The 12,223-nt window shown below is 37.3% G+C and overlaps 1 protein-coding gene across 1 annotated transcript; it reads left to right on the forward strand.

Annotated features, from left to right (window-relative positions):
* Window positions 1-114: 114 nt before the first annotated feature.
* On the forward strand, window positions 115-11,986 carry LOC113238530 (apolipophorins-like; the record flags this gene model as incomplete). Its single annotated transcript, XM_026475356.1, has 19 exons — window positions 115-267; window positions 619-876; window positions 1,653-1,794; window positions 2,562-2,706; window positions 2,954-3,154; window positions 3,699-3,937; window positions 4,343-4,441; window positions 4,743-4,796; window positions 4,992-5,148; window positions 5,320-5,501; window positions 5,662-5,861; window positions 6,086-6,215; window positions 6,481-6,652; window positions 6,834-6,952; window positions 7,315-7,443; window positions 8,642-8,785; window positions 10,127-10,295; window positions 11,346-11,551; window positions 11,822-11,986. Coding segments are annotated over 19 exons (3,049 nt in total), but the record flags the coding sequence as incomplete, so codon positions are not given.
* Window positions 11,987-12,223: the final 237 nt, after the last annotated feature.

Below are 12,223 nucleotides of genomic sequence, written 5' to 3' on the forward strand. Positions count from 1 at the left end.
TCATTTGTGGTTGTCTATGCTTATGTCCATGGCACCCGCGACACAGGGCTTCCCTAGTGCGCGAGTATGTTGAGTGTGTGCGTTATTATTATTATTATAACACAACATCTTTTTGTACATCCAGACGCCCGCCGCTGACACGTATAGCACCACAGTGTCCGCGGACGTAGACGGCAACGTCTACAACTACGACCAGCTCATTGTCTACTCCAAGTCGCATCCCGTCATCGATATCAAGTCCAAGTGCCCCAATTCTAAACCTAGCAGGTACTTTTACTTTCAACTATAAAATGTTTATACAGAGTGTAAATTTTAAACTTGTTACATTTTGGCCGCCGAGATAATGCGTTGTGGTTACAGTTAAAGTCATTAAAATTCAAATCGTCTTTAATCAGAATATTTTAGATCCGTATTTCGCAGATTAGATAGTGGATAATTTGTGAATATACAAAAATGTAAGAACATCATGGTAGATAAATTATCATGATATCCATTTAATAAAATAAATATTACGTACCATAAATTCAATGTAATTAGTCACTTGGTCACATCATTTGTCAATTCATAAATCATAGGAACAAAACTAAAATAAACAGTAATATACGTTTATTTTTTCAGAATCTACCTCAAGGCCGATACTCTAAGCTCCAACCACGGAAAGTTTGAAACTAAAGTGGAGAACGTTCGCGACATTTCCATCGACGCGAATGGTGAAGCTAATATCCAGAAAGACAACGTTGCTTTCAAACTCTTCCTCAATTCTGATAAACTTGGTGTCAAGAACTACAAGATCGACATTACAAGCAAGGACGCTGATAACGGCAAGCGGTTGGAATTTCACGCAACTAATGATGGCAAGAATATGCTTAGTGGAAGGTAAGATTTCGTTAGCTTGTACTTGTTAACGTAACACAATTTTAAATAACTAATTGTTCATTTGAATGGTCGTACACTATAGTATATTGCCATTTATTTTTATTTGAAAATAGTATTTTATGTAATCATTGCTTAATGAGGGTTCTTAAAGACGAGTGTAGAATGTTTGGGTAGTGCCATATCTGATATTTTATATTGTTTTTAAATAGTTTTTTTTTGCCAAATAGTTACGTCTTTGTACCTGTTATGTAACATTTTGAGATGTTATTTAATATAATAATTTGAATTTTAACAATTTCACAAATATAGTGGCGGCATTTGATTCAGGAACACAGTGAGTTTTAATTAGCAAAAAGACGTTTTTTTTAGACAACAGAATTTTTGTTCAGAACAAAAGAGCGCCTTTGTGATATAGTCTAATAAATTATAAGTAATATACAGATTAAAGTACAAGAGTAAAATAATGTATTTCAGAGATCTGTCTACGATATATTTGGGTACAACTAAAAATCAGTAAAAATTAATACTAGACTAATGGACAATTCACAAATATAAGTCGAATTTTTGCTCCACATGTTTCGACCCTCTCTGTGTGCCTTAATGCTTGAGCCGCAGAAACCCATGATTAAGAACCATCGACTGATTAGAAATTAAATATGACGTTTGAGTATCTCGGCAGTTTTTTTATTTAAAATAAATACCTTCAACATTTAGATTTACACCACGAAATTGCTTCTTCTTATGTCAATGTTAATTATGAAATTTCTCCGCACCAGCACCTCGTTCATTAGCAAGCACGAGGGCCCGAAAACTATCATCGAGGGCTCTGGCTCTGTGAAGGTCAAGAACGAGCAGAAGTCCGCCAACTTCAAGTACATCAGCACGCAGCTCACTGACGGCAACGAACAAGGCATTGAGGTAGTTAAAAGCATTCCTTTTCAAACACCCCGTCACTGAGCTTGCCCTGAATCCAATTAAGTTTATACTTATAGATCGAACTTTGACTTCGAATAAGCAAAGATGGCGAGCTAAGAAAATTTTCCGTATTTCGGTCATTCTCACATTCGGTGTTCCTAGCCTAATTACTAATATTACTACCTAATAATATTTAAAAAAGTACGTTTTAACGTTTCAAATTAATAAGCACTTTTTCCATCTCTAGTAATAACAGTGTGTTCATAATATATTCCAAAAGTTTTGTAAATCTTATCAGCTCTATTATTTAGAGCAATTAATAATAAATTAATCTGTTTATAGAAATGAAACTATTTTCTCGGATCCAAATCACGAGTATTTACTTTTTCGTTTGAAAAAAAAAAAAATTGGAATGTTCTTTGAAAATACAAAGGTATTTAATTCATAATTTTTGTCAGTATAGTGAAAAATAGCATTAATATTAGACGTAACTGGTTAATGACTTTTCCACCTCAATCAACCGTGACCATGAGACCTGTAAAGGGCTTGGTTTGTTTGAAAAAACAAATATACGCAATTTTGTTCCAAAAAATAATTTCATTGGAAACCTAAAAACTCAGTAATCTGTATAATATGAGCCGAAAAGACACTAAGGTGCAAATTTAGATCAGCTATTGTATAATACATATCACCAGAAGAAACCTTTGCCCGACTAAAATATCCTACTAATTTGACATACTAGGAGACTTAACTTTCACTACAATTTGCAGGAATTTGTAAATCTGGCAATCGGCGGCAGCAGCTACGTGGCGGAACGCCGCATCACCAACCTCGAGTACAAAACCTCCTACGCCTACTGCGAGGAGAAAAAACAGTGCGCTAGCGCTGAATTGCAGTCCAAGATCAACGTACCTAGTTAGTATTGACATCTCGTTGTATGAAAGTGCAAACAAAATTGTCCTAACTTACGTCTACTTTTATTTGACTGTTAACCAAATAAACCACTCTAGCGCTCGGGGAAATGACATAAAAATTACCAAATTCTCCTTTGATTGATCCCAGAATCTTTCGGAATACTTGAATACTTTCGTTCTGCCATTAATAATTCACGTTCTTCTTTCAGCGTCATAGATAACTTTAAACTTATTCTTCCTGCCCTCAGAACCTGGCAGTACAGATCCCCTGCAGCACCTATTGAACGTCGTATTCGACCTCCGCAAGCTCGGAGTGGCCCCTGAATTCGGGTTGCAGATCATCAACGAGGTCTCCGAGAAGCGTCTGCCGCAGTACAGTCTGGACCTGCATATCAACAAGGACGATAAGAAGTATTCCCTTCATGCCTACAGTCATCCTGAATATGGCAGTGAGTATTTTCACCACCATTATCATATTAAGTGAGGTTATTAATATTCTTCTATTATATTACATACTATATCAGCAATACTCAAGTATCACTGCCTTTAAAAAAAGTATTTAAAGTTTAAGTTAAATACTAAAAACAAGGATCTCTAACATACATAACATAGAAAAATTCCTAAGGTCCGTTGTATCGTTCGGTAGCTCGGTTGGGAGAACGTCAGGCATGATATGCTGAAGGCGCTGGTTCGTATCTAGCCAGATCAAAATAATTTTTCTCAGTGTTTGGTCTTTGTATTAATATTTAATAGCATTTCTTTTAAGTGCCACTGTCACAGTAGAAACCTACCTTCAGAACATTTATTCCCAGATAGGTACACACACGAGGTGTGGAGATATAGTTTTAATCCATTTCATTTGTCGCTTTGAATTTCGTATTTAATTACTAACCTACTGTAACTTAATTTAATTTATTTAATTACTAACCTACGGTGACTATAGTAACCGGAAACCAAATACTATAATATTTACCTATTCAACCCTTTCCACAGAATTCCCAGCCGGCATCACAGTGACCCTACCCCAGCGAGTGCTAGCCCTAGAATCTCTTGTCACTTACCCAACGAACAAAGCTCTTCCATTCCCCATTAAGGGAGAAGTAGCTCTCCACCTGGACAAGAACAAGCCGCAAACCAAGACAGCTGCCAGGTTTATGGTCGATTTCGCCGACAACAAGCAGCAGCGTAACGCCGTCGCTGAAATTGGATTCAGCCATCCTAAACTAGGCAGGGTTAGTTTGAACTTTATAATTCACGCCCTTGATGCAATTAAGCCATATCTGTAAAATGGTAACTTTTCGGGAGAGAGGTTTAAAGACTTCTTTTTCTTCTTCCAGTATCACACGTTAGTTGGGGTCGGTAAAACATGTATTTTTCTTCCACTCTCCTCTATTCGCCGTCGAACCGAACGCTTTGCCACGCCCCCTGAATCCCGTTACAATTTGATATTAAAAACGATACATTATAGTATAAAATGTATTTTTATTTTTTAGTTTTGTCACTTCTGCAAAAAGGTTATTGTTAGAACTTGATCACTTTATTATTAAGAGTGCGTTATGCAGTGGTACATAGTACTCGTTCTGAAGTCTGATATAGAGGTATATATCTAATAAATAAACTTATCTTGTTTTGCACAGGAGGCCCTGCTGAAGTTCCGTGGTAACTTGGCCCAAACCAACGAAAACACCTTCAAAGTTGAATACTTCGCTGTAGCCAGCCATCCCACTCTTGGAAAAGTAAGTGTCTTATATTTCTTGAATATTCTATTGATTACGATGATAAAATTCAATATTACAATGCATAAAGCGACGTCTCTTGTCAACCTCTCGGAGCTATAACCTACCTGTTTGAAAGAAGAAAATCTTTCATAAATTTCTTACAGGTGGCGCTACCGCAAAAACGCCGTTAAAATTAAAAACAATGATCTACAACAAACACAATACATAGAGAAATTCGTAACCTTATTTGTCTTTGATATTTTTGCGCGAGATTCGTACAGTAAATAGACAATTTTAACGTTTTGATTTGTTTACATAGGACCGTGAAGCCAAGCTGTTCTTGGAAGTCAACCCAGTTCATATCAAGTTATTGGTAAGTTTGAGAGCTGTGGATAGATGGCGTTAATAATAGATGTGTCAACAGCACTGTAACTTCGGTTCTGTGTGATGCTTTTTTGCTTGTTAGCCAATCTAGAACGCTACTAATATAGTTGCAAATGAATTAATATCTGAAGCAACTACCGACTATGGAATAAAATTGACTTTAAAATATTACTTTTTGATACAGATCGAGAATCCGTTCCTGAAAGTTATCGACTTGGAAGGCTCAGTTGTTGTGAAGGACAACCTACAACAGGGAGACCTCAAATTCGCTCTGCTAGAAAGCAAACCCGTAACCGTGCACACCATAGTCAAGGACTTTACTTACTATGAATTCACTGTTGGTAAGTTTTACGTTCTAAAGATGGAAACGGATTTCCCTGAAAGGAAAGTTTTAAGCCAAAGTCTATGGAGAAAAGGGTTTTGTGACTTGTCTTCTATACCAAAATACAGTGTGTTGATTTGCATTCATTGAGATGTATAACACATCAGTGACAAATTTATACCTCCACCAGATGAACACGATCATAAGCTATCGGTCATCGGACACTTACAACCCGAGCAACGTGTGGATATCAGCGCAGACATCTTCGTGAAGAATGAGAAGAAGAATATTGCATTCGGCGCCCTCTATTTGAAGGATAACCTCGTTAAAAGTGACTACGGACTTTCTAAGGATAACTTAAAGTACTTCACGGTAAGTTGCATATACTTTATGCAAACCCTAAACTTTCATTACAATTTCCACTACTTAAATAAATGCCGAACACGCAGCACATTGTGTAATACCATAGACAATGAGAAGAAAATAGCAGTTACAAATGAACGTCCCAAACTAATGATAACTTCCTATCCAGACTGCGCTCCAAAGCGAGCTGTCATCACTAAAGCAACATGTGGAACAGCTCGGAGAAAAGGCCAGCCAAGATGTTAAGAGCACGCTCAAGCAAGTTGAGCCCAAATTCAAGGAGTTGCAGAAGGCTTACGTTGAGGAAATCGAAAAGGTGTACAAGGAGCTCGCCAACGATAAGGTGTTGAAGGAGATTTCTGAAGGCTTGTGAGTAACAGATCTGTATTTTACAAACGTCACAGTATGATTAGTGGAACCAAAAGTTTTGAGATCCAAATCTAGGGATTTAGGCTAAGTTTTAGTGTAGCTTTAAGCCATAGACTTTTTTGATGTCCTAAATATCAAAAGATTGCAAAACCTTGTAGCTATAATCAATAATTGAACTATTGTTATTGAAGTTGAAAATAAACCGACCGTGATCATTTCTGCAGATACCAAATCGTCACGTACTTCGCGAAATTCATCGACAGCATCATGCAAGTGACCAAGCCCGTTATCGACCAGATTGTGAACACTGTCCAGGAAACCGCCAAGAAGGGACTCGAACTTTTTGAGAAACAGGTGAGAAATAGCTATATCTCCGAAAGTACCTTTGTGCTTTTAAAAGTCGTCTGTCTGTTTGAAGATTTCGTTGTCACACTTCGACATAAATTTATATTTATTATAATAATTTTGAATCCCTATTGGTTCCTTGCAGTAATCATTGTAATAGGTTCTTACTTAACGCAGAGATGTAAGGATGCTTAGACTTTTTTTACACCAATCTTCGAATTCTTCTGAATGTCTTCCTGGATATTACTTCTATCAAACCCATATATTTCCTCAGGTCGAGCCTCAACTTAAGCAGCTGTATGCGAACATCGCCGCTGTACTGCAGGAATACTTCGAGGGTCTTTTGGACATCGTCGCCCACTTCGCCGCTCTCGTTCAAGACTTCTTCGATAAGCACAAGCCCGAGCTGCAGGAGCTCACTAACACGTTCGCTGAGATTTTCAAAGGCGAGTATTATTTTTGGATTATTACGATAAAAATGACAAGGATTGTAAACAGTCTTGGGAAATTCGCACAATTGTTTTACTCTGTTGAGTGTGTGCGTTATTATTATTATTATTATTACTCTTGACAAAATAACTTTATTGTAATGATTGTTCTAAATATGGATTGCCGTTCATTGTTTAGACCTGACCCGACTGTTGGTCGCACAGCTGAAGGAATTCCGCGCCAAAGTTGGACAGATTGCTCCCGAGATAATACAACAGATCAAGGAACTGCCCATCATCAATCTTATCAAGGAAAAGGTTTGTATCCAACTATTATTAGACTTCAGTTACTATAGTGCTTATTTCCATGTTAGAAGCTTATAGAATTTAATTAAATTAAAATGTCGAGTCGTCAAATTTTTACGAATTCTACAGCCGTGACCATGGCACCAGTAAAGAGCCCGAAATGTTGGTTTATTAAAAAATGCACGATTTTAGATCAGAAAAAATACCTTCATTCCCAATATTTCTGCTTGTTCGCAATTTTGGCACCCAACACGGAACCTCTTTAATTTCGTAGACAACCTTTTTTATGTTTCCTATACACATTTAAGTACATTTTATAGATTGCCTAATAAAAAATAGAATAGTGAAAAAATAGTCATGTTTTCCGTTCTCAGTACCAAGAGCTGGCCATCCCCGAGCAAGCATTGGGTCTGCTGGAGGAGGGTCACAACACTGTTCGCGAGCTGCTGCCCACAGAAGAGACGAAGAAATTCGCTGACGCATTTGTCAACTACGTTTTGAAGGTATCTCAACTGACCTTACATTGTTTTAGCATTGTTTAACGATTGTGCTAACCCTATTAATTTTGATAGAAAAATATCAAAACAAGCCCTTGTTTATTGTCCCTTGAAAATGTATATTTAAATACGTAGGGTACCGCTGTGAGTGGCACCCAGTACGACAATCGTTTCCAAAGAGAGCCAATTTTATTCTACCACTAAGATATCACTCATAAAAAATCATAAAGTTATTACTTAAATATATTAACACATTGATAGCGCGATAAAGAATCCTAGTCGTGCCATCTAGCATTCATAGCATAGCTGCTGGCTGAGTGAAGAAATAGATTTCTCATAGATGGCGCTAGATTATTCCATAGGTAAAATAAATTTACACTTGAAAACGTCACATTTAAGCTACTGCTCGTTCACTACGCTGACCTCCCTGAGAAGAACGAGCAAGAAACTCTAGGGATTGCTCTTTGCAAATAAACTTAAATGCTATGGAATACACTTTGAATCAAATTTGTATGGAATCTAGAGCCATGTGGACTTTCCATACATCTTCATCCAACACGTAGTCTCCAAATTTGTCATATGACTTTTGAATCAAAATATTTTTAATGCAGTTTATAAACTTAGGAAATGATAATCTTAACATATGCTCCGGAATATTGTTGTAAAATATCAAAACAAAAATCAGCAACAAGCACATGGAAAATTCATAAGGTCGTTATGTTTCGTGACTTACGTTTGCTATCTCTGAGCTCTATGTATTATAAATTATAAAAACCATTGACTTACAAATAAATGGACGACGGGTCTAATACAAAAACCACGAAAAAAATGTCCCAAGTCAACCTATTTAAATGTAGTGACATGTAAAGGAATATGAAAAAGCTAAAACGTTGAATTTAAATTGTAATGTCATCGCAGTACTGTCTAATTTTGCTTGCTTCGCTGTCAGTCGAACAAACGAAGACTAAAGCGTGAATGACGCTCTGTATACGATTTTAACGCCCTATAAGTTCGGACACTTTTTAGCGCGGACCCGACGTCCATATAACTGTAAGTCAATGATAAAAACTACAAAAAATATTTCAATACCATTGTGGTGAAACATCCTTTAATATCATAACATTCAATAACTTCATTACAATACGTTTTATTTCATAATTCATCAAAAACACCTTCGTTACTAATGAAATAATTTCCCTACTAGAAACTCCGTCAAGAGAAAGTGGACGACTCAGCTGAACTGCGCAGAGTATACGAGAAGTTCACCGTGGCTCTCACGTCACTGGTCAATCATGTAAGACAGCAGCTCGGAGGCGTCGCTGGACCGGCCTTCCTGAACATCAATACTGTGAGTGTCCTGTAATTTAGGAAACCTTGACACACAGCGCACCATACCACCTTTAGAAAGGCATCTACCTTGTATGTATTCTTGTTCTTTTTGAGACGAAATAAAAATACGTTTCTTTTCGTTTTCACACATAATTACCTGCCTCCGTGGCCGATGAATGGTTATCATGATGATCTGCTACGCAGAAGTCCCGGGTTCGATTCCCGAACCAGGAGAAACATTTGTATGGCTTACATTGATTTCTCTTGTTAGTTTGTGTGTAATTGTTATTGTTGTCTATGTGTGTGTCCATGGAACCCGCGATACAGGGTTTCCCTAGTTTTTTTTTCTTTGAGTGTGTGCGGTATTTATTTATAATTTAATTAAATATTTAATAATACGTAGCAAGATATTTAACCTGCAAACGTAGAAGAAAACTCGTAACTCGCCTAACACTTACAAACCCAAACCCATTTCGTTTTTGTATTTAGTAAATTAGAGTGTATATTAATTAAGTAAGTAAATTGTTAGCAAATTGTGAACAGTAGATCTTTCTTGCTACTTTATAATGCTATGTCAACATAAGTAGGGTTACAATCTAGTACAGAACTTATATAACTCTTATCAATGTAGCTGGATTGTTATCTGTTTTGTTGTTCATATAATTAATAAATAAATAAATAATAAATATTATTATAATTATAATTAATTAATAAATAATAGTTATTTGTTATGCAAGGCTGCAAAGTTGTTGTTTGACACGAGTACTTCTATTGAAGATATAACCACGAGGGAAGCGAGTGTTATAAAAATAGAATCTCGAGCGTAGCGAGGGTTTCAAGCCACAACTTTTCATGTCGCTATAGCGAGGAAAATGGTAGATGAAAGAAAAACAGTCGTCTACGAAAACAGTTGAACTTTAAAACGTATCTCAGTTTTTTTAATGAAAAGAAAAAGTTTATCTGCGGATGCGTTCTGAATTTACACCTCATCAATTTTTATTCCTGCTTGTACTTTTATTTTGTGTAATTAAGTGATTGAAATTATTTTAGTTCTTCGACGAATTAAAATAATTTAAAAAAACACAATTAGTTATTATAGTCAATTTAATGTGAACAATAATATAATAATAAGAACAAAATATACCAACGGACTTATATTACATTAGTAAGTAATGTACGACAATCGGCAGATAAAGTTAGATGCACCACAGTCCATCGTCAAGTTCGAATTGGAAGTTCGTGCAGAAAAGGCTTTTGTGCGCAGATTTCTAATGAGAAAGAAAGCCTTTCCGAGCTAATGAGATGAAAATAAATTTATAAAAAAACCTTACTTAATCCAACATCAAATTGTATTTTTTAGCTGCCACTCTTCTCTGGCCCCGGTCAAGTATCAGCACCATCGTTCGCGGGCGGAGTCTCGTTCAGTCTCCTGAACCAGTTCTTGAAGGGCGACGTGCCCGACCCGCTGTCACTTTTACGCGCCTACAGGCCACGACGGCTGAATCCGTTTGATGAAATCCCCGCTGTCCGTAAGTGATACCATAAGAAGCACAAACCGAGTACCATAGAGATCATTGAATTAATGAATGAAATATTCTTTATTGCACATTAAAATTACAATGACAACACATAACAGTAATGTAAGTATCACAGAGTAAGCCAATGTAGAACAGGCGGCCTTATTGCTAAGTAGCAATCAACCTAAAAGTAAAAATCAAAGGCAACCTTAGGATAGAAATATAAGAGTTGGAAAGGGGGTGCAACCAAAGAATATCTTGTAATGAAAGCGTTTTAAATAATTATACTGATAACTCATTGGTAACTCAAGACAATAAAATAAAATTGTTCTCTTGTAAGATTACCCTCTTTCATGATAATATTTGTGCGATGGCGCCAAAGATATACAATAAGTTGCCAAATCATATAGTTGATACAAACGACATTGTCAATTTTAAAAAGCGTTATATAGTTGATTTGTTTGTTATCACTAGAAATTAGAGAAGCTATCAGGAATTGCAGCGTGTCAAAAACAAATTAGTTACAAAAATAGCTATTTGGTGCTCGTCGCGACATCTGGTGTATGGGTGATGAAACAAAAACAATGGAAGTGCTTTAGGCCTCGATTACTATCAGAACCGATGTCACCAAAACCCACACAAACAAAATGTTATTGTACACAAAGAAATCTTGATAATGATTGATCATTCAGTTTCTAATGTAACAAATTCTGAATTGTTAATGTAATTTAAACTTTACCCGGTCGCTAATATCGTTGAAACTTCAATATCTTCATTGCAAGTTGCGACGTTTTGATTTTACATTGAAATTTTATTAAACGTGGTGCCATCTTGCCATCTCTTAAAATAAGACTTACCAATGACATGAATATTTTTAGCACAATAAGGCATGTTTCTGCGACTTTAGAGAATTTGCACGAAAGACTGACACAACCATACCATACAAAGCAAAAATGGCGGACTGAATTCAAGTAGGTCTTTCGCGACCTATAGTTGGCACGCGTCAGATGCTAACTAACTACTTCTACTTACTGTATTTATTTCTTCTTCTGTTGCTTACAGTCCGCGCCGTGGTGGTGAACGGCCAGCACATATTCACGTTCGACGGTCGCCACCTCACGTTCCCCGGCTCCTGCCGCTACGTGCTGGCCCATGACTTCGTCGATCGCAACTTCACTCTCGCCCTCCAGCTCGCCAACGGAGCCCCGAAATCTCTCATCCTGCAGGACAAGAGCGGAACCACCCTCGAACTCAAGGACAATGGACAGGTACGAACTTTGATCTAGATACTGAACTTCTCCTCTAGCAGCAGACCAGGTTCTTGTGCGAGAGTTCATCCAGGGATGTACTGCTACCGATTTCTACCTCAAACTGGGAGCTGGTTAAACTAACGTAGGACTTGTCTCAGGGCGCCACTAGCAATGCCCTTCAGGTCTTTGCGTTTTAAAGCTCAGAGTTGTTTTGCAACTGCTATAGGTTTGTGGATGGATATCAGTCGCACGACTTTTTGAATAGTACAATTGTTCTTCTGTCATCAGGTTGCGGTTAATGGCGCGTCTCATGGCTACCCAGCGATCGAGAAAGACGTGTTCGCGTTCAGGGAAACCGGCGGACGCGTTGGACTCGGCTCGCGCTATGGCTTGATGGTCTTCTGCAGAAACAAACTTGAAGTAAGTACACACATTTAATGTCAGGGACTCATATTCAAGACCCAGTAGAGTACCGTATCGAAGAAGCACCAAACTTCATATGTTTTTTAACACGTTCGTCGCCGTGGTGGGTCAAAATGACCGGCATCTCTTCTACCTCTTGGGGCTAAAAAAATTACCTTAATTTCAAATTGAATTTAAAAGCTGAACGCGTTAAGGATTTTACGGACTCTATATAATCGTAGATCAGGAGGGGTCTGACTAAGTCAGACCTTGTTCTCTTCGTTTTTT

This window comes from Hyposmocoma kahamanoa, unplaced genomic scaffold (assembly GCF_003589595.1).
Source record: "Hyposmocoma kahamanoa isolate Upper Pololo Valley unplaced genomic scaffold, ASM358959v1 96503, whole genome shotgun sequence".
Classification (NCBI taxonomy): Eukaryota; Metazoa; Arthropoda; class Insecta; order Lepidoptera; family Cosmopterigidae; genus Hyposmocoma; species Hyposmocoma kahamanoa.